Source organism: Lacerta agilis, chromosome 12 (genome assembly GCF_009819535.1).
Source record: "Lacerta agilis isolate rLacAgi1 chromosome 12, rLacAgi1.pri, whole genome shotgun sequence".
Classification (NCBI taxonomy): Eukaryota; Metazoa; Chordata; class Lepidosauria; order Squamata; family Lacertidae; genus Lacerta; species Lacerta agilis.
In genome coordinates, this window is record NC_046323.1 from 55,347,239 (window position 1) to 55,374,804 (window position 27,566).

At 46.9% G+C, this 27,566-nt stretch overlaps 1 protein-coding gene across 1 annotated transcript; it reads left to right on the top strand.

Annotated features, from left to right (window-relative positions):
- LOC117055473 (zinc finger protein 420-like) lies at nucleotides 1-26,117 on the top strand. Its single transcript, XM_033165007.1, has 10 exons — nucleotides 1-99; nucleotides 786-2,102; nucleotides 12,772-13,474; nucleotides 13,564-13,567; nucleotides 16,288-16,404; nucleotides 19,702-19,731; nucleotides 19,933-20,014; nucleotides 20,733-20,824; nucleotides 21,719-21,845; nucleotides 24,573-26,117. The coding sequence occupies exons 1-10, from the start codon at nucleotides 66-68 to the stop codon at nucleotides 25,400-25,402; spliced, it is 3,336 nt and encodes a 1,111-aa protein (XP_033020898.1). The 5' UTR covers nucleotides 1-65; the 3' UTR covers nucleotides 25,403-26,117.
- The last annotated feature ends 1,449 nt before the right edge of the window (nucleotides 26,118-27,566 follow it).

Here is a 27,566-nt window from a genome sequence, read left to right on the forward strand (position 1 = left end):
TTCCTTTCACGGACGAGGAGTGGGTGTTGCTGGATCCTGACCAGAAAGCTCTGCATAAGGAAGTCATGGAGCAGAATCGTGGGATGATGGACTTTCTCGGTAAAGGTCCCTGTTGAATCATCATATCTGTTCTGAAATGTAATATGTATATCTCTGTGTGACAAACCTCCAATATTTTTATGGAGCTCAACAATGACACCTACAACATTGTGACTCTTCACACCCGTACAGAACATTTTGAATAGGGGGCTATCTAATGTTTCGTCTGTGAATATTCTTCCTCCAGGTATTATTACTATTGTTATTATTCCTTTCATTTCACATTAAAAAAAACCTCAAAGCGGTTTACAAACTATGTTAAAAGTCAAATAAAACAATCTAGAATAAAATATTACATAAGGGAGTCAGCCTAGTCTGAACTGCCAAGGCCTTTCCAAACGTAGGCTTTAGAATTGTTAGGGAAGTGCCAGTAGTTTCTCCTAGGCTCTTTTGATGTTGCTTCTGTCCATTTTTTGTTGACCAATGAGGCTACTGACCTTGGAGATGAAGCGGATTTGATGATAGGGCCAAGTAAAATCTGAGAAAAAGGGTCAGGTTTTCTAATTTCAGGATCTCATAAATACCATCCTTAATGCCAGTCAACAAAGCTAGTGAACCCTTTAGTAAGACGTCACAGATAACTCCCTTCAGTTCTTCCCTTATGAAAAGCATTCATTAGCATTGTTCAATCATTGAGGGCTACATTTCCTCCTGAGGCTCTGATCTGTTTTTCCTCTTTGTTGCAGGTGGTGATAAATTAGAAATGAAAAACAAGGGAGACCATGACAAAATCCACACAGTGGAGAAGCCACATAAATATTCAGACTGTAGAGAGAGCTACAATCAAAACTTCCATTCCCCTTCCCATCAAATGAATCCCAGTCATACCGGGGAGAAACCCTACCAGTGCTTGAAATGTGGAATGAGCTTCAGTCAGAAGGGAAAGCTCACTTCCCATCAAAGAATTCATACAGGAGAGAAACCGTATCAGTGTTTGGAATGTGGAAATAACTTTAAGCACAGAACCACTCTCACTTCCCATCAAAGAATCCATACAGGGGAGAAACCTTATGAGTGCTTGGAATGTGGAAAGAGCTTCAGTCGGAAGGATCATCTCACTTCCCATCAAAGAATTCATACAAAGGAGAAACCCTACCAGTGCTTCCAATGTGGAAAGAGCTTCAATCAGAGTTCCAATCTCACTTCCCATCAAAGAATCCACACTGGGGATAAGCCCTATCAGTGCCTGGAATGTGGAAAGAGTTTCAGCCAGAGCTTCATTCTCACTTGCCATCAAAGAATTCATACCGGAGAGAAACCCTATCATTGTTTGGAATGTGGAAAGAGATTCGTTAAGGACTCCCAACTCATGTCCCATCAAAAAATCCACACTGGGCACAAACCCTATCAGTGCTTGGAATGCGGAAATACCTTTAATCACAGAGCCACTCTCGCTTCCCATCAAAGAATTCATACAGGGGAGAAACCCTATCAATGTCTAGAATGTGGAAAGAGCTTCAGTCAGAGTTCCCATCTCACTTCCCATCAAAGAATCCACACTGGGGATAAGCCTTATCAGTGCCTGGAATGTGGAAAGAGTTTCAGTCAGAGCTTCATTCTCACTTGCCATCAAAGAATTCATACAGGAGAGAAACCCTATCTGTGCTTGGACTGTGGAAAGAGCTTCAGTCTCAGGCACAGTCTCACTGTCCATCAAAGAATTCATACAGGGGAGAAACCCTATCAGTGCTTAGAATGTGGAAAAAGCTTCAGTCAGAGCTCCTCTCTCACTGCCCATCAAAGAATTCATACCGGGGAGAAACCTTATCAGTGCTTGGACTGTGGAAAGACGTTTAATCACAGCACTGCTTGCATTTCTCATCAAAGAATACATACTAGGGAGAAACCCTATCAATGCTTGGAATGTGGAAAGAGCTTTAATCGGAGTTCTGTTCTCACAGTCCATCAAAGAATTCATACTGGGGAGAAACCATATGCGTGCTTGGAATGTGGAAAGAGCTTCAGTCAGAGCTCCAGTCTCACTTCCCATGAAAGAATTCATTGCAGGGGAAACTGTAACAATGATTGGAATATGTAATGCACTTCAGTCAGAGCTCCTCTCTTAACTTTCCATGAAATAATTTTCATGGGCGAAAACCTTATCAGTGCTTCAAATACAGAAAGAATTCCACAATCTCACTGCCCATCAGTGAACTCAAAATCAGGAGAAGCCATACCCATGGCTGTGTACAGAACTAAATTTTAAGGGACTTTAATGAATAGGTAGATGAGGATTGCAACCGTGTTTTTGACCTTTGGGGACCCAGCACGGAAGTCGACCATGTCTTTCAGGACTATGGAGTACACACCCAGAGCCCAACATTTCTTCACAATACTATGCAGCTCTGTGAGCTGCAAGCCATTAGCCAATGACCTTCTTCATGCCATGTGTGGCGGAGGGTCAAGCACGATTTGGCCCCACTGATGAGGTTACCATCTATCAGTGGAGCACTGCTATAATTGGGCTCACAACCGTAGTGTAATGAACGGACTCTTCTGTCAATATAAATATCACCTTAGGAAACTCAGAGCCCCAGAAATGCGGGGGGGGGGGGCCGTTGGGTGGATATTGAATACAGTACTAGGGATCCCTGCTACCCACATGCGTTTGCACACTAACAATTGGACAAATGGTTGTGAGACCAACATTGAAATCCATGTGGCTTCACTCTATTCTTAAAGCCTCTTGTAGCAGTTTGCACAGCAATACAGAAAGCATGAGGCAGCAAAGTCTGTATTAGGTATCCATTCTGGGCACTTGGGATTTGCTAACTCTGCTCCTTTTACCAATAGCCAGACAGTCTTTCAAATGAGCATTAAAGGGTTTACTTATAGGAATCTTGTGTCCTTCAAAAGCAGTATGAATTGTTGGGATTTTTATATATCCTCTTCTGCTACAGCAGGACTGTTACAATTGGTGTAAATCACATCAGTGAGTGTGGGAACGGAAGTCTAGTCTTCTCTTTTCCACCTAAGTGTGTTATTGTATGTTTAAACAAAATAAAAAAAATCCTTCCAGTAGCACCTTAGAGACCAACTAAATTTGTTCTTGGTATGAGCTTTCGTGTATCTGAAGAAGTGTGCATGCACACGAAAGCTCATAGCAAGAACAAACTTAGTTGGTCTCTAAGGTGCTACTGGAAGGATTTATTTATTATTTATTTTGTTTTGACTATGGCAGACCAACACGGCTACCTACCTGTAATTGTATGTTTAGTTTCACTTTTGCCGTTTCACAGTTCTGTACTGGTGTTCACAGAACACAGACAGGATTATCAAGCCTCTGTAAATAAGACTGTAAATAAAGTAGCTTAGATCTACAGATGGCTCTTTCTTCTTGCTGTGTGATGCTAGAAGACCTGTGTGCTCTTTTCATGAGGGAAGAGTCGCAGATTACTGGCGCTCTGGACTGAAGAGGGATGCCAGCCAGAGAGGGCCACCGGGAGGACGCTCCGGAGTCTGGGGGAGTTTGCCATCCGCCCCAGAGTGTTTTTCCGACATGAATATAGGCAAAGACACCGTACATCATAGATAAATACGGAAGTTAGCATGAAGGTCATTTATGTGTGTCTGCAGAGCAGCCACACGCCCTTCCAGACTGACAGCATGGTAAGCAAGAGAAAGAATAGTCTTTGTAAAAGGCAAAGGGACCTTTTTACGCTTCCTCCTGGAGAGAAGAGAGATCAACACTAATCTGAGCCTTGCAGCCTTATCTAGGATTTAAAGGCTCTGTGGTTGTTAACCCCTTGCCTTCTGGCAATCATAATAATAATAAATAATAATAATTTTTTATTTCTACCCCGCCCTCCCTGGCCAGAGCTGGGCTCAGGGCAGCTAACATCATAAAACTAACACAGTATACAAAGAGCATAAGAAACATAAAAACAGGCAATCAATTAAAACACAGTACATCTTAAAATTAGTTCAAAAGAAATTAAAATCTGGACAGATGGCAGTCCACAGGGTAAAATTGAGAGTGGTTAATATTCTCTAAGGCCAACTTACCACTGGTCTTATAAAGGGCCTGTGAGTGGGCGAGGAGGCCTCCTTAATGTTTAACTACTTGACATTCAGAAAATACCTGAAGGCAGCCCTGTTTAGGGAAGTTTTTAATCTGTGATATTTTAATATATTTTAATAGTTGTTGGAAGCTGCCCAGAATGGCTGGGTTTTCCCAGCCAGATGGGCGGGGTACAAATAATAAAATTATTCTTTATTATTGTTATTATTATTATACAGAGAGAAAAGAATCAGGCTGAACCCCGACCAAAGGCCTGGTGGAACAGCTCTGTCTTACAGGCCCTGCGGAAAGATGTCAAATCCTGGTCTCTTGTGAGAGTGTTCCACCAGGCCGGGGCCACGGCCAAAAAGGCCCTGGCTCTGGTCGAGGCCAGTTTAATCTCCCTGGGGCCTGGGATCTTCAGGGTGTTATTATTTGCAGACATTAAGGTCCTCCGTGGGGCATACCAGGAGAGGTGGTCCCGTAGGTACGAGGGTCCTAGGCCGTATAGGGCTTTCAAGGTTAAAACCAGCACCTTAAACCTGATCCACCAGGAGCCAGTGCAGCTGGTATAGCACTGGGTGAATGTGCTCCCGTGGCGAGGACCCCGTAAGTACCGGTAGCCTTGCCACAGCATTCTGCACCCGCTAGAGTTTCTGGGTCAGCTTCAAGGGCAGCCCCACATAGAGTGAGTTACAATAATCAAGCCTGGAGGTGATGGTTGCATGGATCACAGTGGCAAGGTCAGGGCGAGAGAGAGAAAGGACCAACTAATTAACTCGGCAGAGATGAAAAAATGTGCAGTTGTCTTGGTCTGCATTAAATTCACACAAGGAAGGAAGGAAGGATTGTTTTGAGTATATGTCTAACTTAACACATGTATATAATGTCCCCACTGTGGAAGGATGTGTGGGTCCAGAATTGGCCTCCATAGTCACTTACGGACCCACTGTTAAAACCATGGGTAGGCAAACTAAGGCCCGGGGGCCGGATCCTGCTCAATCGCCTTCTAAAGCCGACCCATGGACAGTGGGAATCGGCATGTTTTTACATGAGTAGAATGTGTCCTTTTATTTAAAATGCATCTCTGGGTTATTTGTGGGGCATAGGAATTCGTTCATTTCCCCCCCCAAAAAAATATAGTCTGGCCCCCTGCTGAAAGTTTCCTGGACCCCTGGTTAAAACCGTGTTTATGGAAAACAATCTTACTCAGCTACGAGGGATCACCAAAGAAGAAGTATGAATAATAAATTATTATCATTATGATTATGATTATGGCTCTGGACATATAAAGGGCACCATTACCTTCAGGAGCTTAGGGCCTCATCAAACCTAAATCCAGCCCTGCTACCCAATCCCCACTCAGCCACGAAGTTCACAGGGTGACTTGGGCTCCATCACTGCCTCACCTCCATCAGCAGGGGGGGTGACCCCCACTCCCACCCGCAGGCTGGGACCCTCATGCATCCCCTGCTTTGGAGAGGCAAGGGGGCGCAACTCCTCCCTTCCGCCCCATTCACAAGCCGGATGCTCGAGGAATTTGAACCTTTCTCCAGGATCAGGGAAGCCCCAGGAGGGAGGAGGGGCTCGGTCTGCAGCAGGCGGAGCAATTTTGGTGGAATGGTAGAGTTCAGTCCCCTCCTCCTCCTCCTCCTCCTCCTCGGCAGTGAAAGAAGACCAGTGCTGGACCGCACCTCTTGGGGAGCCCAAGGAAGCATCCTGACTCTCGATTTTGTAGTCGAAATAAAAAAAGTTCCTTCCAGTAGCACTTTATAGAGACCCAACCAAGTTTGTTCTTGGTATGAGCTTTCGTGTGCATGCACACTTCTTCGATTTGCGTATACTGTATGTGTGTGAAATATACATCTATATATATAAAATGCAAGTGTCTCTGCGTCCAGTCCGTGTGTCTCTGGGTTTGCGCTACTGCGCATGTGCCCCACGGACACAGGGATTGGCGCAGAGAGACATCAGGCCACGAGCAGCGTCGGCAGTTCAAGCGGGGCGGTTGAATCCGAACGGCGGCGCTCCAGAGGCCGAGGAGAGCAGCCCAGAACAGCCCGCCCCACAGAGCGCCGGCGTTCCGCTTCAACTGCCACCGCCGCTGCGTCTTTTTGCTTCCCAAAAAGAGAAGCCGGTGAGCAGGAAGCAGCCGCCCCACCGGCGAGGTCCAGCGCCTTTTGAGGGAAGCGTGCCTCTTTAACCCCCTTGGGGGTGGGCGTGTCCGCGCTGCTACCGCTGCTCCACGGCCCGGGTAGAGAAGGAAGAAAGGGGGCGAGTCAGGGGGGGCGCCTCTTCTTCTTCCTCCGTGCTTCTTCCTCCTCCTCGCGCTCCGCTTCCCCCTCGCCGTCGCCCGCCTCTCTCTCCCCCGCTCCCTCCATGCTCCCGAAAGGCTGAGGGTGGTGGCGGCGACGGCTCCCTCTTCTCCCTCCTCCTGGACGGCGGCGAGAGCGAACGGGCAACTTTTTTTCCACAGGGCGTGCGAAAGAAAGCAGCGGTAGCGGTGCCTCCTTCTCCCGCGTGGACCAGCCCCCTTCCTAAGCCCTGACTGGGCCCAGGCCCGCTGGAGGTTGAGAGATGATGGGCCGTCCCGGCCTCGCGCGGAGCTCCGCCCCCGTCTTGCCTGTCTCTTCTTCTCCCCTCACGCCGCTTTCCCGCCGCTTTGTGGTGGTGGGGGGGAGCGGGAGTGGACGGTTCTGCCCCCCCTTCCTTTCTCCCTCAGAGGAGGGGCCACTTCAGTAGGGGTCAGTTCTGGCCCCTTTACTTTGGGGGTGGGGGTCCGTTTTGACCCTTTCTGCCTCAGGAGTGGACACAGTTCTTGCCCCCTGGGAAGGGCGACCCCTTTGGGGTCAGTTGGTGCCCTTCCCGCCTCTGAAATATGGCATGTGTATGTGCCATTATTGTCCTTTGTCCTTCGGGCGGCCTCGAGTCGCAACCAGTCTATGGGGGGGGGGGGTTGTGTGTGTGTGTGTGTGTGTGTTTTTCAGTTTAAAAAATCAATTGCAGGGGGAACTGGGGGGGGGGAGAGAGACCCAAACTGCGAGTCTGCGTGCAAGTGGTTTTTTTTTTTAAAGGGCCTCAGGAAGCGCAGCGGCTCCTTCATCTCCCCCCCCCCAGGTAAAAAAGCGGGCAAGAGGATCATTTAAAAACTCTTCTCTCTCGACCCGCAACCGACACCCTCCTGCTGCTGCTGCTGCTGCCGCTCTCCTCCTCCTCTTTCCGGGTCTCGCCCAGGCAGCTGGCGGAGGAGGAGGAGAGCCGGCAGCGAGGGAGGGAGGCCGGTCGGCTGAGGCGAGACCGCTGGCGGCGGCCGCGCTGAGGGGAACGCACCGAGCGCCCCTTCACAGAGCCCGGCTGTGCGAGAGGGAGCGCATGTACCTCCCTCCCTTCCGAGAGCCGGTTGACCCCTAGGGAGAGAAATCCTCCTATACATTTAACAGCAGTCCCCAAACAGCTCATGCAGTCAGAAGCTGCTCTTTCAGCACAATGCAAAGACTGCGCAAGAGAAGTACAGTGACTGCAAATTTCCCACTTCTCCAGCTCCTCCTATGCTACTGACAGCAGCCTGATATGCGAACATGTAATAGGTGGAGCGTATCCTGACATGGAGAGAAGTGCAGTGGGAAGCTTTGCCACCTTTATTCTTGGGGGTCCTGGTTGCTGACCCAGGGCACCTGTCTATAACTAACATTGAGGCAGAGTCGCCTCTGAAATTCTGTAGGACAAACAAACTGGTGTGATCTATACCATAGACCACATATGTTCTAGCGCCCGTTATTTTAACGGGCTTAATATCTACTAGTATATATATACTTCACTGAAGGGGAGGTTGCATCTCTCTCCTCCCCGCCCCCCCACCTGCCCCTGACTCGCCCGGTTGCACAGCCTGGTTACAACCCGAGTCCTGTAACTCCGGGCAACCTATGTGGGGAGGGAGCCTCTAAAAGGGCTGAGCCTCCTGCTCCTCCCACCGCGATCTCGGGCTGGCTGAGGAAGAGGGTTTTTGGGGGGGGGTATCTGCAAGGCTGCCCCCCTTCGAGAGCCAGGTGGGGGTGGGGAGGCAACGCCCCCACTCCTTGAGCTATGACGCCCCATGCCCACCTCCCCCCCCCCAGAGTGGGAGATTTCGATTCAAGGTGGGCTGTGGGGGACCCCAGATGCTGGAGGTGGTGCTATTGAGCAGCATCAAAATATTGGAGGTTTGTCACGCAGAGATTCAAAACAGAGGTGAACCAAAATGCCGATTGGGTGTTTGTGCTTACCTATGCCAAAATCTCAAGGGCTTTGTTTTTTTCCACACTTGATGCTTTATGTTATTGCTGTTGTTATTAATATTATTAGAATTATACAATCATAGAATTGTAGAGTTGGAAGGGATGCCAAGAGCTGTCTAGTCTAAGGTTACCAGACATCCCCATTTCCCAGGGAAAGTCCCCAGATTTAGAAATCGGTCCCCTGACAAAATCCATCTATTTAGTAGGAAGTTGAAAAGTGTCCATGGATTCATTGAAAAAAATCTGGTAACCTTAGTCCAATCCAACCTCTTTGTTGCAGAATCCAGCTACTACTACACTGATTACCCAGGGCAAATTAAAATTCAGTATTAGTGGTAATAAGAATTAAACCAAGACTCATCCATGCCTGCCCAAGGAACATTTTTCTTCTCCTGACTGCGTGTCAATCTTACAACAGAACAATATATTTGTTTTGTAGTATTTTCTAGCACCTGTAATTTGGACAGATAGGACTTGGCAGAAGACTAAGGGTTACTTCCAGTCTCTTAGAGGATTCCTGAGCGCACAGATGGAGGAGCAATACTCAGCTGGCCCTGAAGCAGGAAGAGGCCATGACATCCAAACTAGGAGCAGTGGGCAATCCCAGGAAAACACTTTGCGAAAGATCGTGGGAGAGGAGGACATCCTCTGCTCAGATATGCAGAGCCAGCAGTTCAGGCAGTTCTGCTACAAGGATGCTGAAGGACCGCGAAAGGTTTGCAGCCAACTCTACCACCTTTGCCATCAATGGTTGAAGCCAGAACGGCATACGAAAGCCGAGATGCTGGACCTGGTGATCTTGGAGCAGTTCCTGGTTGTCCTTCCACCAGAGATGGAGAGCTGGGTGAGGGAATGTGGAGCGGAGACCAGTTCCCAGGCGGTGGCCCTGGCCGAAGGTTTCCTCCTGAGTCAGGCAGAGGAGAGGAAGCAGGCAGAGCAGCAGGTGAGAGAGACTTTCCTCTGGATACTCCCAAGGGGCTTCCATGATGAGGGAGAAGATCCCCAAATTCTCAGCTAATGGCTCTTCTTTTTTGGAAAGCATTCAAGGAATGATATCTGATACCCCTAAATTGTTTGCCTCTGCCATTCCTTTTCTAACCCTTCTCCTCATTCTCTGTTTGAATCCTTGTTGAGGTTCCTGCTTTGCATGGGGTTGGACAAGATGACCCTTGGAATCCCTTCCAACTCTAACATTGATTCTTTTATTTCAGGGAAAGGATCTGTTTGCAGAAATGGCCCCGTATTCCTCTGAGGCAGAGAGAACTCCATTGGACATCACAGAGAGGACACAGGGTATGGAGGATTGGGTTGTTTTTCTGTTTGGTCACATTCCGTGAATTCCAAAACTCATCCAGGGGTTCCTTGAATCTTCTTGGGGGGAAAGCCCCAAGGAAGGGAAGACACTGAAATACGAAATGGTACAGACGTCCAAATGCACTCTGCAGGTGAGGCTTTTCCTAAGGCCCGTCTGTTGTTAGAGCTGCACTGCTTCACCTCTGACAGAAGCATGCACACCTGGCTTCACACTTACCTTTGTCTCTTGCAGGTGACAGAAGGATGTTGGCAAGACCTCCTCGTTCATCCTTTCATGGCTGTGGAGGGGAAGCGGCAGCTGTGGAACCAGATCAGGTAGCAGGAAGGAAAGAGGCTGATGGGTGGGATACTCAGGGTGCCTCTGGGCCCAAGGAAATCTCACTCCTCCTCCACTTTGTTTCTGTCCAAGCTGCCCTGAACAAAGACCAAATAGGCCTTTCTAGAAGGTCAGTGTGCTGAAAATAAGGAACAGCCGCCTCACCTCAACTAGCCTTTCTGTTGCTTGCATTATTTCTCAGTCACCGTTTTCTTTATTTATTGTTGAATGCTAAAATAGGCTTCTAAGCAGTTGAGAAACGATAAAAAACAGTAGCCAGGATTCACGTTTGGGGCTTTCCTATGTCTCCTCTTGCTTCTCATTTGCCCCCTGAAGAACAGCACACAGGGAGAGTACAGAGGGGATCCTCCCCCTCCCCCCCGGCAAATTGGAACGCTTGCGCAGAGAGAATTATTTGAGGAACACCATGTTCAGTTCCACCCATTTGCAACAAGATTAATACTCACCATTGAAAGACACAATAGAACAATTCGTTTGAAATGTTAAAATAATACTCCATAACTAAAATGTGCGGCAGATCAATTCCTTGAAAACAACACAGCCATGAACAAGCAGAAAACACCAGATCAATGTCTAGTCGATCATCTTTACGCTGTATGAGGACATTTCCCTTTTTCTTTTAGGGTCCAGTGTGCTTTGAAGATATCACTGTTCCTTTCACGGATGAGGAGTGGGTGTTGCTGGATCCTGACCAGAAAGCTCTGCATAAGGAAGTCATGGAGCAGAATCGTGGGATGATGGACTTTCTCGGTAAAGCTCCCTGATGAATCATCATATCTGTTCTGAAATGTAATATGTATATCTCCATGTGACAAACCTCAACAATGACACCTACAACATTGTGACTCTTCACACCCGTACAGAACATTTTGAATAGGGGGCTATCTAATGTTTCGTCTGTGAATATTCTTCCGCCAAATAAAAAAAATTCCTTCCAGTAGCACCTTAGAGACCAACTAAGTTTGTTATTGGTAGGAGCTTTCATATGCATGCACTCTGGGCGGCTTCCAAAAAATACCAAAATACATTAAAATATCACAGATTAAAAACTTCCCTAAACAAGGCTGCCTTCAGATGCCTCCTAAATGTCTGGTAGTTGTTTATCTCTTTGACCTCTGATGGGTGGACGTTCCACAGGGCAGGCGCCACTACCAAGAAGGCCCTCTGCCTGGTTCCCTTTAACTTGGCTTCTCGCAGCGAGGGAACCACCAGAAAGCCCTCGGCGCTACATCTCAGTGTCCGGGTTGAACGATGGGGGTGGAGACACTCCTTCAGGTACACTGGACTGAGGCTGTTTAGGGCTTTAAAGGTCACCACCAACACTTTGAATTTTGCCCGGAAATGTACTGGGAGCCAATGTAGATCTCTCAGGACCAGTGTTATGTGGTCTCGGCGGCCACTCCCAGTCACCAGTCTAGCTGCTGCATTCTGGATTAATTGCAGTTTCCGGGTCACCTTCAAAGGTAGCCCCACATAGAGCGCATTACTAGAGCATACACCACTCTGGCGAGACATTCCGCAGGCAGGTAGGGTCTTAGCCTGCGTACCAGATGGAACTGGTAGACAGCCGCCTCGGACACAATTAACCTGTGCCTCCATGGACAGCTGTGAGTCCAAAATGACTCCCAGGCTGCACACCTGGTCCTTCAGGGGCAGAGTTATCCCATTCAGGACGAGGGTGATAGTTGGCTATATTGGCTAAGTCAAAAGATTTTTTTTTAAGAAGCGGTTTAATGAGCGCCTCTTTCAGCGGGTCTGGGAAGACTCCCTCGCAGAGGGAAGCATTCACCACCCCGCGGAGCCCATCACCCAGCCCTTCCCGGCTCACTTTTATTAGCCAGGATGGGCAAGGATCAGGGAGACAGGTGGTCGGTTTCACTCGTGCAAGCAGCCTGTCCACATCCTCGGAGGTAACAGATTGGAGTTGACCCCATGAAACATGACTAGACAGGGCTCTAGCACTCTCCCGCCCCAGCCCTGCTCCCATGGTGGAGTCTACCTCCTTCTGAATCTGAGCAACTTCATCAGCAAAAAACTTTGCAAAAGCATTGCAGGAGATTTTGGGGTCCCTACCAGGCCCCGGTGACGAAGGTGGTTCTGATAGATTGCAAACCACCTGGAAGAGTCTCCTGCTGCTGTTTTCTGCAAATGCAATAGCAACGGTGAAGAAGGTCCTCTTCACCATCGCCATTGCCACTTGGTAGGCTCGAAGTTGAGCTCTAGCCTGTGTCCAGTCTGATTCAGAATGAGTTTTCCGCCACTGGCGCTCTAGCCGTCTCAGCGACTTGTTAGGGAAGTGCCAGTAGTTTCTCCTAGGCTCTTTTGATGTTGCTTCTGTCCATTTTTTGTTGACCAATGAGGCTACTCACCTTGGAGATGAAGCGGATTCGATGATAGGGCCGAGTAAAATCTTATCTGAGAAAAGAGCCAGGCAGGTTTTCTAATTTCAGAATCTCATAGATACTATCCTTAATGCCAGTCAACAAAGCTAGTGAACCCTTTAGTAAGACCTCACAGATAACTCCCTTCAGTTCTTCCCTTATGAAAAGCATTCATTAGCTACATTTCCCCATGAAGCTCTGATCTGTTTTTCCTCTTTGTTGCAGGTGGTGATAAATTAGAAATGAAAAACAAGGGAGACCATGACAAAATCCACACAGTGGAGAAGCCACATATATATTCAGACTGTGGAGAGAGCTACAATCAAAACTTCCATTCCCCTTTCTATCGAATGAATCCCATTTATACCGGGGAAAAACCCTACCAGTGCTTGAAATGTGGAATGAGCTTCAGTCAGAAGGGAAGGCTCATTTCCCATCAAAGTATCCACACTGGGCACAAACCCTATCAGTGCTTGGAATGCGGAAATACCTTTAAGCACAGAACCATTCTTACTGCCCATCAAAGAATTCATACCGGAGAGAAACCTTATCAGTGCTTGGAATGTGGAAAGTGTTTCAGTCAGAGTTCCCATCTCACTTCCCATCAAAGAATCCACACTGGGGATAAGCCTTATCAGTGCCTGGAATGTGGAAAGAGTTTCAGTCGGAGCTTCATTCTCACTTGCCATCAAAGAATTCATACCGGAGAGAAACCCTATCAGTGCTTGGAATGTGGAAAGAGCTTCAGTCAGAGTTCCCATCTCACTTCCCATCAAAGAATCCACACTGGGGATAAGCCTTATCAGTGCCTGGAATGTGGAAAGAGTTTCAGTCGGAGCTTCATTCTCACTTGCCATCAAAGAATTCATACCGGAGAGAAACCCTATCAGTGCTTGGACTGTGGAAAGAGCTTCAGCTACAACAGCAATCTCACTTCCCATCAAAGAATTCATACCGGGGAGAAACCCTATCAGTGCTTGGAATGTGGAAAGAGTTTCAGTCAGAACTCCAGTCTCACTTCCCATGAAAGAACTCATTGCAGGGGAAACTGTAACAATGATTGGGATATGTAATGCGCTTCAGTCAGAGCTCCAACACTTTCAAAAACCACGACCCAAAAGTCAAAGCTTGCTGGCTTCTGTTCCTGTCCTCTTGCAGCATTGTAACATTCTCGTGGTAAAATAGCAAAGCCCTGAGTGGTTGCACTTCTTTGTCTTCCTTCTGGACCATGACTTTTGCGTTATCAAATCCTTTTTGCATGCATACTCCCTTTGATTTTTTCCCCTTGGATATTCTCTTGTTCCTTTTGCACTTGTGTTATATCCTCCAAACTCACTTTTAGTCTCTAGTCCACTTTTCTGTAAAGTCAAATTCAGTCTTTCCACCCTCTGTCCCATGCACTCGATTTTCCCAGTTATCTGTTGCAAGAGTTCCAAAGTCTGTTTCTGAAATTCCACCGACCATTTCCCCTTAAGCATATTCAAGGTCGCAAAACAACTTCCCAGTCAACACAATTGCATTGCTGTGTACAGCGCCATTTTTGCTTTGTTCTTTGCCAATCCTTTCAAGACCTCCACAAAGAAGGGGTATAAATTTTCAAAGTCAATTCCAATTCAAATAAAGTCAAATCCAGCTCCTCTTTTACAGGAGAAACAGTTTCAGAAGACTTCTTTGTTTCTCAACTTTGACTCAGCCTCGGCTACAATGTAGCACTGTCTCTTACTGTATCAACTATCAGGGACCGACCTCCCTTCCAAACCTAATTTTAAAAATCCTTTTTTCCCCTTAATGCAATTGGTACTAACAAAGTCTAAATAGGCCAAATTTAACGGAAGAATGAAGCGCTCTGTTCTGCCGGCAATCGCTGCTTCACGCGGCCAGGATAGTGCTGGATCCACAGCGCCCGCGCCTGCAACCCCGTTCACTCCGGCAGCCCTTACTAGGGCTTACCAGAGAGTAGAGGAGGCGCGCTTGGGCACCCGCCGGATCACCATGTCTTCAGGACACCCCTCCTGAAGTTTTTAGGGGGTCTGCAGCGCAGTTGCGGCACCCCCGTTCCTGACAGCGCTGGAGTCTCTCAGAGCTGAGAGATCTCCCTACCGGTCAAAATGGCTCTCCACTGGAAGTCCCTATTTTGCGGCCAGTTTCGGGTGGATTAAAGATTGGATTTTGCTGAGGAATACAGAGATCTTAGATATTGAGGGGTGGTTGGCACTTATATTTGGCATATGGTAAAGTGTTAAATAATAAAGATTTCTTAAATCATATAATCAGAAGGCCCTTATATAAAGTTTGGGAAAGTCATTGTTGGTTACTTGAACCGAAAAACACCCTGGTGGGTTTCACCACCAGAGGTGATAGGAATTAAAAAATTGAACATGGGAAAGATCTGGCCAACCTACCATGAGTTAGTAATAAAAGAACAAGGTATTTTAAAATTAAGAGCATATGAAGAAATTAAAGACCATATGAAGAAATTAGTTGGCTCCATTATCATCAGATAGCAATTTTGTTTAAAGAGGATAAAAACAGGGTTTCGAACAGGGGATCTCAAATTTACAAAAGGAATTATTACAATCGGATAAAAAGATAATATCAAGAATGTACAATTTATTATTGGAGTGGGATGTAAAAGATGAAGTCATAAAGGAATCAACAATAAAATGGGCACAGGACCTGGGCAAAACAATATACCTAGAAAACTGGGAAAGATTATGGACCCAAGATATAAACTTTACCGCTTGCTACCTGATAAGAGAAAATATCATGAAAATGTGCCACCGGTGGTATGTTAACACCAGTGAAACTGGCCAAAATATATAAAAATTATTCAAACAAATGTTGGAGATGCAATGCAGAAGTGGGAACCCTAATTCACATGTGGTTGGGGTGTGTAGGCTAATAAAACAGTTTTGGATAAGGGTTCATGAAAAATGGGGGGGGGGGAATAAGATTACAATTCATTAACAAGAAGCATATTTATTGGGATTACTAACAGATGATATTCCTAAAAACAAGAAGAATATATTCTCATATGGAACAGCGGCAGCACGATTATTGGTTGCAAAAAACTGGAAAACAATCGTACCAGAGCTATAAAGGTCAATAAAGAATGGGAATGTGTTGAAATATATATGGAGAAGGTTGGAAAGGTAAACTAATTATTAGCAAAGAAATATTACTAAATAATAGTAACTGTATATTGCAAGGTAAATGAATAAAAATAAGAAAAAAATGAGTTTATTAAAGGAATTTAAATAACAGAATAATATAAGAACAACAAGATTGCATATAGGGGAGGGGGAGGAGGAAGAAATATTAAAGATTAAAATAATATAGGATGTAGTATGGGTTTGTTTGCTGATTTGTATGTTTATTTTTGTCTGTATGCTGTTATGATTATCAATAAAGATATTTTTTTTAAAAAAAATTACTACGGAGTACACACCCAGGGCCCAACATTTCTTCACACTACTATGCAGCTCTGTGAGCTGCAAGCCATTAGCCAATGACCTTCATGCCATGTGTGGCGGAGGGTCAAGCACAATTTGGCCCCTTCAGCTTAAAAGGTGAAACTAATATATGAGATAGACTCATGACATGCAAAGCAAGATATGTCAAGCCTTTATTTGTTATAATTGTGATGATTATGGCGTACGGCTGATGAGAACCCCAAATTAACAATTTCAACTTGGGGGTTTTCATCAGCTGGACAGTTCCACACCTGGGATTTTCCATTTACAGGTGCTACTGGAAATATTTTTTTATTTTATTGTTAAAACCTTGTTTCTGGAAGACAGTCTTACTCGCCTACGAGGGATTGCCAAAGAAGAAGTATGAATAATACATTTTTATGATTATGATTATGGTTCTTGGATCCAGACGAAGCCCCCAACCCTGTGCCCTGGCGGGCCACCTGCACTTGGCGACCTGCGCTTCTGGAGAGAGCCGGCTCCGGCTTCGCGCATTCGGCTCTTGCGGGGCAACCTGCTCGGGCGGGTGTGTGTGTGTGTGTGTGTGTGTCTCCCTCCCTCCCTCCCTCCCTCTGGCGGTGCTGCTGCTGGAGAGAGGGAATGCAGAGAGGAAGAGGGAGGGCTGAGCTTGCTGCGCTCGGCTTCTTGAGGGTTAAAAGAAACTGAGCTGCATTCCTAGAGAGGCCGGGAAAGAAAGGCGAGGGAGGGGGCGAGGCGAGCGGGTCCTCCAGAGCAGAACCCCCCCCCCCCGTTCCCGGTCTCTTCCTGCGAGAGGGTGGGGGGTTCCTTTTGTCTTTCTCCTTTGCTTCCTCGTTGCTCCTCCTGGGATCCGGTGAGTTTCGTCTCTCTTCCCCCATAGGGTGCAATGGGGAGAAGGGGGGGCAGGGCTGCCTGCAGGTGAAGGATGCATTGGGGGGGGGGTCTGCTCAGCTCAGGAATAGGGGGACCCCCAAGTCAGGGAGAAGAGAGAGCCCTGCCCCCAAAGCCAGAGAGAGGAGTGCAGGAGGTCTGCAACTCTATCCATGCCACTTGCCCCCCATTCAGATGGATGAGCTCAATATGGGGGGGGGGCCGCTGGCCTGATCCTGCAGAGCTCCTCTTCTCTTCTGATGTTGAGTTCCTGCAGATGCAGACGAACCCTCCTTTGCACTTCCCTTACAATCAAAGCTCTCCCCACACACACACACCCTCAAATAGGACAGGGGTCTTATCCAGACTCCTGGCTGGCACATGTGCACCTATCCGGACCTGCAGTCCCTACATGCTCAGAGGATCTTGTGAGATTGAACAGGAAGCCCTGCCGAGAACCTCTTGGGAGATGGACTGGATGACTCTTGGCATCCCTGGCAGCAACACTGGGGGGTCTTCATAATGCAAGGAATCAAACACAGAGAGTTGGGGTTGAAGGAGGCAGCACACCCCCCCCCCCCAAGGGCTTACAGTTGCTGGGAGACCCTCTCTCACCAGCTCCCTCTGCCCCGGCAAGAAGGAGGGGTTGCAAAACCACTCTGGGGGTCAGGGGGGGGTGCGTGTGTGTGTGGTTGAACAAGGTTCAGCTCCCATGGTTCTTGGCAGGAACCCCAAACCCATAAATGTGGCCAGGTTCTGCTTTGCAGATTTATGTCTTTTTGGATCATGGGACGAATGAAAGATACAGATAAATAGACCAAGTCTTCTCATGTCATTTGCATATAATAAAAAAGCAGAATAAATTTCCAGTCAGGGGACCTGGGGGTTGTGCTTAGATTAAGTGCAATAGTCATGTTTCCTCTTCTGTTACCAATGAAACAGTATGTAAAGGTAAAGGGACCCCGGACCTTTATATATTGTTTCGTTGGCGGCGCTCATGGGAGGGGGGTTTAAAGTGAAGAAGGTAACTTATGTTCAAATTTAAATTTATTTATTTTTTCCAAAAAAAATTATAGATTTTTTAACATAACACAAACAAACAAAAGCACTACACAAAAACTACGTACATACAAAAAAAGAGACACAATAAAAAACACTATTTAAACCTATCTAATCATCTATATAACATTGTAGGTTGAAACAAAATAGGAAATTCTTTCCAGTAGCACCTTAGAGACCAACTGAGTTTGTTCTTGGTATGAGCTTTCGTGTGCATGCACACTTCTTCAGATACAATGAACAATTGTAGGTTGACTTCCTCTCGTCCTCTCTGGCTGCTTTCCTTGGAAATTTAAATTTAAAGCAGTCAGATTGAGCCAAATGTTGGTGGGGTGTGTTTCCTTAAGGCTTTGTTTTTTCCTCACGATGCTGTAAAGTGCTTTGGTTGTTATTGTTATTGTTACTACTACTACCGTACTACTACTACTACTACATCATTTGTAACTCAGGTGAGTTACAACCATTTTGAAATTCAGTATTAAAGAGTTTAAACAAATTACACTTACAGGAGAGGGTGGGTCCTGAAAACATGTCTCAGGTGGTGAAACTACCAAGAGGGAAGGAGGCGGTCCTTCAAATATTTGGGGGCCTATGTGAGCCCCTTGAATTGGGCCTGGAAATGACATCTAATGCAGCTGTTTTGAAACAGGAGTTAAATGTGTTCTCAAGCAATACTGCAGGGGTTCAATGAATGGAGAAAAAGGTGGGGTAGAAATGCCATTAATACAGAGAGGAAACCAGCCCATCACCTGGTTTCTGCATTTTGGTTTCTGCAAGATTATTATTATCCTTTACCCACCCTTCACCCTAATTTCCCAGGGCAGAGGACCACATTAAAACGCAATATTAAAAGCAGTTTGATTCAACTTACGATCACAGAAAGAAGCAGAGTTCAACGTCTCTGACCATTTTGCATTGTCCTCTGGCCCCACCAACATGTCCCTTGGCCTCGCCCACTTGGCCCTCAGGAGACTGAGCAGAACAAAGAAACAGGGACCCCTCCCTAGTAGTATGTCTTGAGGACACTGGAGCTTCCAAGTGCTAGAAAAGGAGACAGAAGCAGGGAAGAAATGTGCATGGAAGTGGGGGGTGGGAGGGGGAGCAGTTCTTGAGGACCCCAGGGTTAGGACCCCCACTAGAGCCTGGTGTCCAGATCACACTCGGTACAAGTTCCTCACTTGTCCATCACGGTTTGACTTCAGGAGCAAGCAGGCTGATTCATCTCACAGAAATCCCTTCAGTTGCCTTCACATTTTGCATGGGAAGTGCCCTTCTATGTGGGCTAGAGGCTGACTTCTCCTCCTTCCCTTTTTTTAAATAAAAGAAAATTCAGTGTCTGGGCTCTGCTGCAGTCCAGCCCTTGTTTCTAGCGCGACTCATCTAATCTTGCTCAATGAACCTTTGTCTTCCGCTGATCATGACAATGTGTTTGCTTTGTAGGATTTCCTAGCACCTCTGCTTAGGACAGACAGAACGGGGCAGAAGACCAGGGGGATCCTTCCGATCTTTTGGGGGATTCCTGAGAGCACAGATGGATGAGCAAGACTCAGTTGTTCCTGAAATGGGAAGAGGCCATGACATCCAAACTGGGAGCAGTGGGGGATTCTGGGAAAACTCTGTGAAGAAGATCCTGGGAGAGGAGGACATTCTCCGCTCAGTTGTGCAGAGCCAGCAGCTCAGGCAGTTCTGCTACCAGGAGGCCAAAGGACCCCGAGAGATTTGCAGCCGACTCTACAACCTTTACTATCAGTGGTTGAAGCCAGAAAAGCATACGAAAGCTGAGATGCTGGACCTGGTGATCTTGGAGCAGTTCCTGGCTGTCCTACCACCGGAGATGGAGAGCTGGGTGCGCGAATGTGGAGCGGAGACCAGTTCCCAGGCGGTGGCCCTGGCCGAAGGTTTCCTATTGAGTCAGGCAGAGGAGAGGAAGCAGGCAGAGCAGCAGGTGAGAGAGACTTTCCTCTGGATGCTCCCAAGGGGCTCTCAATAGAAGGGAGAATACCCCAAAATTCTTTCCTAATGGCTCATCCTTTCTTTTTTTGGAAAGCAAGCAATGAGATCTGATAGCCCTGAAGTGTTTGCTTCTGCCATTCCTATTGTAATCCTTATTTTCATTCCCTGTTTTGAATCCTTGTTGCTCCTTCAGGGAAAGTTTCTGTTAGCAGAAATGGGTCCATATTTGTCTGAGGCAGAGAGGACTCCGTTGGACACCAGAGAGAGGCTTCTGGGTAAGGAGGAAGGAGTGTTTTCTCTTTTGGGTCTCATTCTATTAATACGGAAACTAATCTTTGGGTTTTCATTTTTGGGGTCGGTGGAGACAGTTGAGGCCAAGAGCCCAGAGGAGGGGAGATAGAATCATAGAATCATAGAGTTGGAAGAGACCCCAAGGGCCATCCAGTCCAACCCCCTGCCAAGCAGGAAACACCATCAAAGCATCCCTGACAGATGGCTGTCAAGCCTCCACTTAAAGACCTCCAAAGAAGGAGACTCCACCACACTCCTTGGCAGCAAATTCCACTGCCGAACAGCTCTCACTGTCAGGAAGTTCTTCCTCATGTTTAGGTGGAATCTTATTTCTTGTAGTTTGAATCCATTGCCCCGTGTCCGCTTCTCTGGAGCAGCAGAAAACAACCTTTCTTCCTCCTCTATATGACATCCTTTTATATATTTGAACATGGCTATCATGTCACCCCTTAACCTTCTCTTCTCCAGGCTAAACATACCCAGCTCCCTAAACCGTTCCTCATAAGGCATCGTTTCCAGGCCTTTGACCATTTTGGTTGTATTTTGGATGTATTTTTACACAAATAAAATATGAAATGGGTCCAAATGTCCAAATGTACTCATCATGTCAGACTTTTTCTGATGCCCGTCTCAGAGATGCACAGCTGAACCTCCGAGAGAAGCATGCAGGAATGTCTTGCCACTTACCTTTGTGTCTTGCAGGTGACAGAATGATGCCGACAAGACCTCCTCGCCCCTCTTTTCCTGGTGGTGGTGGAGCAGCAGCAGCAGCAGCAGCTGCGGAACCAGATCAGGTCAGGGGAAGGAGCCTTGTGGGGAGAGGCCGAGGGGTGGGGCAGCCCAAACAAATCTTCCTCCTCCTCTTGGCTTCTGTCAAAGCTGCCCTTAACAAAGGCTGAAAGGTCATCCGTATAATTCAGGCATGTCCAACAGGTAGATCGTGACCTACTGGTAGATCACTGGATGTCTGTGGTAGATCACTGGTAGATCACTGGCTCCCCCCAAAGAAACTCAGCAACTTTGGCTCCCCTAAAAAAAAGCTCTACATCTTTGCCCTGAAGCCCCCCAAACAGGGCTTTCCTTCCTAAAAAAAAAGCTCAACAAGCTCGACCCCCCCAGTTTTTAACCCTGTGAGTAGATTGCAGTCTCTTGGAAGTTGGCCACCCCTGAATAATTGATTGCCACTTGTTGCCATTTTCTTCATATACTTAACAATGAATACTAAAACAGGCTTCTAAGCAGTAGGCAGACTATGAAGAGTGGTCAGGATTCACCTACCCGGCTCCATGAGTTGCACAATGGGGCCTCCCTTCTCTCCTTCCCCTGCCTAGGCTGCCATGCACTCCTTAAAGTTTGCTTTAGGACATTGGGAAGGTGCCCTTCCATGTAACAGCGAGATGAGAGAGAGGATCTTTCCATCTGGCAAATGGGAATGTTTGTGCTAACAAAATGACTTGAAGAACACAGTGTGAAGTTCCACTCATTTAAACAATGATTAATACCCATCATTAAAACACATGAAAAAGTTTTTACACAGAGATGCCAATATAAGCATTCATACTTAAAATGTGCAGCAAAACAATCCCATTCAAACAAGACAGCCACTAACAGGCACAGAATACCAGAGCAATGTGTAGTAGATAATATTTACACTGCCTAAGAGGAGCACATTTCCCTTTTCCTTTTAGGACCCCGTGTCCTTTGAAGATGTTGCTGTTCATTTCGCAGACGAGGAGTGGGCATTGCTGGGTCCTGACCAGAGAGCTCTGCATAAGGAAGTCATGGAGGATAACTGTGGGATCCTGGTCTCTCTCAGTAAGGCTCCCTGTTGGATCATCATGCAGTGGTACCTCGGTTTAAGAACAGTCCTGTTTACGAACGATTCTGTTTAAGAACTCCGCAAAACCGGAAATAGTGTCCCGGTTTGCAAACTCTACCTCGGTCTAAGAACGGATTCCGAACGGCGGAAGGGCACCGGCGGCGGGAGGCCTCATATGGGAAAGCGTGCCTTGGTTTAAGAACGGACTTCTGGAACAGATTAAGTTTGCAAACCGAGGTACCACTGTATTTGTTTTGAAATTCCATACATATATCTATGTGAGAAATCTGCAATATTTTGATGGAGCTGGTTGCACTCGCTGAGCGAGAGTTGGCTGTCTTGGAGGAGAAGGGGAGAAAGTGAGGGCTCTGCGACTCCCCCCCAAAACCTCCAGGGGAATCTGGAGCCTCCAAGGACACCCCGCAGTGCAGAGGATCTCGAACGGGGCTGAGAAAGCTCCATGAAGGATCGGGGCAGGGGGTTAAGACAGCGAAGGGGAGCTATGCTCCCTCCAGGACAGAAAGCCCCTGGTGTGGACCTAACTGAGCGGTAGCACCCCAGAAACGAGCTGGGTCTGGGAGGAAGAGCCACTGGACCCCCAAAAGTACTTAAGAAAAAAGAAGCCCATCTCGATATGGCACTACGCTGCCTGGGGGGAAACTGACTGTGGTTACTGTTGAGAAGAACAGTCTAAGTATGAGGGAAGTGGAAGGGACGAGAGGAAGGGATGAGAAAGAGAGAGATGAACTTCTAAAGCTCAAACAGCTGGAAAATGGAGAGGATAAGAGGTGGAAGAGAGGATTGGAAAGGTGGAAGTGGAGGGGGGGATAAAAAGATGGTGGGTGGGTGAGTGACTGTGTCGCTGGTGGAAAATAGCGCTAAGGAGGAAAGAAGGGGAACATCTGTGAAGCAGCCCCTGGGGCGTAAGGGATTCTCTCTCTGAAAAAGACCACCCCAGAAAACAAAGATTTCCACTCAAGAAATTTGAGGCTAAAATTGGAGTATAAAACAGACTACAGACAAGAATGAATGCATGGGGGAAACGTCTTAAAGAGACTGAATAAATAGATGTTGAAACACAGCAAGACCTGAATGGACTATGGGACAAATGTGGATTGTGGAACTTGAGTGGACTTTGGCTTGATTTAAACCTTCAAGGGGGCAGGTAGCATTAAAACTCTCCTAAGGAAAGAATAAGCCAAGAGAGGACTACAGTGGTACCTCGGGTTAAGAACTTAATTCATTCTGGAGGTCCGTTCTTAACCTGAAACTGTTCTTAACCTGAGGTACCACTTTAGCTAATGGGAGCTGCCGCTGCCACACGATTTCTGTTCTCATCCTGAAGCAAAGTTCTTAACCCAAGGTACTATTTCTGGGTTAGCGGAGTCTGTAACCTGAAGTGTCTGTAACCCGAGGTACCACTGTATAGACTATAAAGGAGACAAGGCTACAGGCAAGCAGAGATGAGGACAGATTAAATAAGAAAAGCAGAGGGCTTAAGACTGAAGGGAGAAGGAAGGAAGAAGCTTTTTAATCACTTTTGTTGTGGGGGACAGTTAGTTTATTTTCCCCCTGCTTCCCATTTCTTGATGTCCAGAAGTATATTTAAGGGTGGTGTTTTGTTTTGTTTTTGAAAACTGAAAGGAGGGGGGGCGTATAGAAGGAGTGGTCTGGGAGAAAGAGACCAGAGGAGTGGGCATATCATGGCTTTTGATAATGTGTCCTGGGTTTTTCTGACAAGACTCCCTAGAATGCCATGTAGAGATGGACTGGAAAGTCCAAGGATAAAAGATAATGATGAATACTATATGATGCACATATGACTTGTAAAAATGCATTAAACTAAATAAATGATGCTGCTCAACAGTGCCACCTCCAGCATCTCTTATTCTAATACCCCTACAGCTCACCTTGAATGGAGGGGTATTTCCTGGTTTGTCTGCGAATATTCTTCCTCCATTCCTTTTAAAATACGATGATGAAGCTGGTCTGAACTGCCCCAGTATTTTTTAATGTACAGGTGAAACTTGAAAAATTAGAATATCATGGAAAAGTCCATTTATGTAAGCAATTGTTTTCATTAGCTACTGGAGTTTAATATATGAGGTAGACTCATGACATGCAAAGCGAGATACGTCAACTCTTTATTTGTTATAATTGTGATGATTATGGTGCAAAGCTGATGAAAACCCCAAAGTTGAAATTGTTAATCATCAGCTTTGCATGTCATGAGTCTATCTCATATATTAGTTTCACCTTTTAAGTTGAATTACTGAAAGAAATGAACCTTTCCATGATATTCTAATTTTTCGAGTTTCTAATTTTAATTAGAAATTTAATTTAATTTCTAATTCCATGATATTCTAATTTTTCGAGTTTCACCTGTAGGCTTTGCAGTGGTAAGAGAAGTAATTTTTGTCAGGATTTACGCTTTCGTTTTTGCTTCTGTCTGTTTTTGGTTGACCAAAGGGACGACTGACATTGGAGATGTGGTGGATTCCATGATTGGCCCAAATGAAATACATCCCAGAATAGTGTCAGGATTTTCAAATCCCATAAATATGTTAGTTAATTCCAGTCAATAAAGGCAGTGAACCCTGTAGTAGGACCTCACATTAATTCCCTCCATCTTTTCCCCTATCACAAGCGTTCATTAGCATTGTTCAATAATTTGGGGCACCATTTCTTTCTGAGGCTCTAATTAGTTTCTCTCTTAATTGTAGGAGGGGATGAATTGGAAAGGAAGAATGAGGGAGACCATGACAATATCTACACTGTGGAGAATCCATATCAATATATGGAGTGTGGAGAGAGCTTCGGTCAAAGCTCCCTTTCCACTTCCCATCAAATAAATCCCATTGGGAAGAAACACTATCAGTGCCTGGAATGTGGAAAGGGCTTCACTCGGAACTCCCGTCTCACATCCCATCAAAGAATTCATACAGGGGAGAAACCCTATCAGTGCTTGGACTGTGGAAAGAGGTTCACTACAAGCACAAGCTTCCATCGACACCAGAGAATTCACTATGAGGATAAAGACTATCCGTGCTTGGAATGCGGAAAGAGGTTCAGGTGGAAGGTCAGTCTCACTTCCCATCAAATAATTCATACAGGGGAGAATCCATATCAGTGCTTAGAGTGTGGCAAGAGCTTCACTCAGAGTGCCCATCTCACGACCCATCAAAGAATTCATACCGGAGAGAAACCGTATCAGTGCTTGGAATGCGGGAAGAACTTCAATACAAGGTCAAACTTCCATCGGCATAAAAGTATTCACCGTGAAGAGAAGCAATATCAGTGCTCGGAATGTGGAAGGGGGTTCAAGTGGAAGAGTAGCCTCGCTTCCCACCAGAGAATTCATACAGGGGAGAATCCCTATCAGTGCTTGGACTGCGGAAAGAGTTTCACTGTGAAGAAAAACCTCACTTGCCATCAAAGAATTCATACAGGCGAGAAACGCTATCAGTGCCTTGGGAAGAGCTTCGGTCAGAGCTCCCATCTCATTTCCCATCAAATAACTCAGTGCGGAGAAACCATAGCAATTGCTGTGTAGTGATAACTGCTTGGGAGAGACTATGGAAGGTAGATTTGAATTTTACTGCATATTCTGCCTTGAGAGAAAACTATATGAAAATAATGTATATATACTTAACACCATATAAACTAGCAAAGATGCATAAAAATGTACATGCCGGAAATGTCAATAGGAGGATTTTAACATATGTGGTGGTCCTGTGAAAAGGCAATGTATTTGGGGGGAAATGATATGCAATTAACTGAAATGGATGTTTAAGCTGACAGTTCCTTAAAAACCCAAGTGTTTCTTCTAGGAGCAATGGGGACAGAGGTCGTGAGAAAGCTAATTTATTTATGTAGCAACAACAGCAGCTAGAACTTTATATAGACAAGGGGTGGAAAGAGGAGGGATTACCAACAAAGGAGGAATGGCTTCTGAAATTCAGGGATTATGCTGGAATGGTGAAATTAACTGCCAGATTTGGAGGATATAATGATGAAGTGTTCAAGGGGGATTGGAGACCATTGATGGATTATCTATTGAAGTATCACTCAGACATGAAGTTGTTGGCAGGATTTGAAATATTAATGGATAGGTGAAAGAATTCACAATCCTGCAGTTTAGAAAGTAAAAAACATATGTGCTGTAAAACAACTAATAAAAGGGAGCAAAAAACACACATCAGGAAAGGGAGGTGGGACGTCAAGAAGAAAATTTATGGGGTAAAAAAATTATATAATGTTCTGAAATACTTTTGGAGATTTAATAAAAATGTTTTTTTTAATAAAAAAAATCAGTTTCTATGTAGTAATTAAATTTTAAGAGACTTTAATTAGTATTTGGGTGAGGATTGCAATGATGTTCTTGTGCTTCATAACCCCAGTAATTAATCTAGCAATTTGTTTTGCCATTTGAGTTTTGAGGGGGTGGTTTCGCTTTTCCAATTTTTCGCAGTTAGAATCCTGGCATCAGTTGTGAAGAACATAAATAATGGTCTGTTTGTCTTCTTGATTTCCATTGTCATGATTCCTAACCAAAAAAGCCTCCGGTCTCAGGCAGGACAGGCGGCCACCCAACCTCCACATCAAAATCTCCAGCAACGGAGAGTCAGGAATCGCACCCAGCCCCCAGGGGACCCCAGCACAGACCCACAAGCGCAGACATGCACGCGGAGGCCCCCCCACCTGCCACATGGAGCACAACCGCCTTCTTGACCCCCCCCCCGCCTCGCGACCCCCCCAGTGGCCCATGTGGCAGACGTAGGAGACCCTGTGGTCCTTGGTCAGTACGGGCAACAGGCGGGTGAAGCTGAAGGTGTCCCGATGTCCAGGAAGGCGTCCTGGGGGGCACCGGACCTCCTCTGTTTCCAGCTGACCGAGGCACCCAGAGGGTAGAAGTCTGAGACCTCGCAGGCCAGCTGAGGATGGGCACCGGGGGGGCCACTGAGAGCGTCATGGGGCGCAGCGTCACCTGGGGGGCCTCCGCAGGTGGAGAGGGGGGAGAGGAAGTGAGCACAGGGTCACCTGCTGACAACCAGGAGCGCTGCAGGCAGCCAGACTCCCAGCTGCTGGGAGGGGAGAGGGTGGCTCTTGGGTTCGAATCCTGGCTGGGGGAGGGACATCTGGTCAGCCGCTGTGAGGACAGGACAGGGCTTGATCCAGCAGCCGGCTCTTCTTATGGAGCCTCCCAGTCCAGGGGCTGTCTCCCTGGATTGCTTGAATGGTAGAGGTGGAAGGACCCCCAAGGACCATCCAGCCCAACCCACACAGGTATCTCAGGGCTATTTGGCCACTGCGAGGTTTGAGCACTCTCCCTGTGTTCTTTTGGAGCCTCCAGGTGCAGGAGCAGTCTACCTGGATCCCTAGGTCTGGCATTTGGACCCTGTGAGAATAAGGGTTGCAGGCTCAATGGTGGCAGCTGGTCCCCCTTCCCCTACGCCCTCCCTGTGAGGGAGGCCCCCTCCTCACTCAGTCACCCACCACCTGGAACTTGAGAGCCTGCTGGGCATGCAGCTGGGGCAGGTAGACGGTGCAGATGTAGGTGCCCTCGTGGCAGACGGCCACACTCTGTAGGCGCAGGGAGGCGCTGCTGCCCTCGGCGTCCAGTAGCAGCTTGGCCCCCTCCTTGGCCACCGAGACCCCCGCGAGGCTCTGCCGTACGCCGGCACTGAGAAGCCGCCATGCAGGACTGCCGGGCGCCC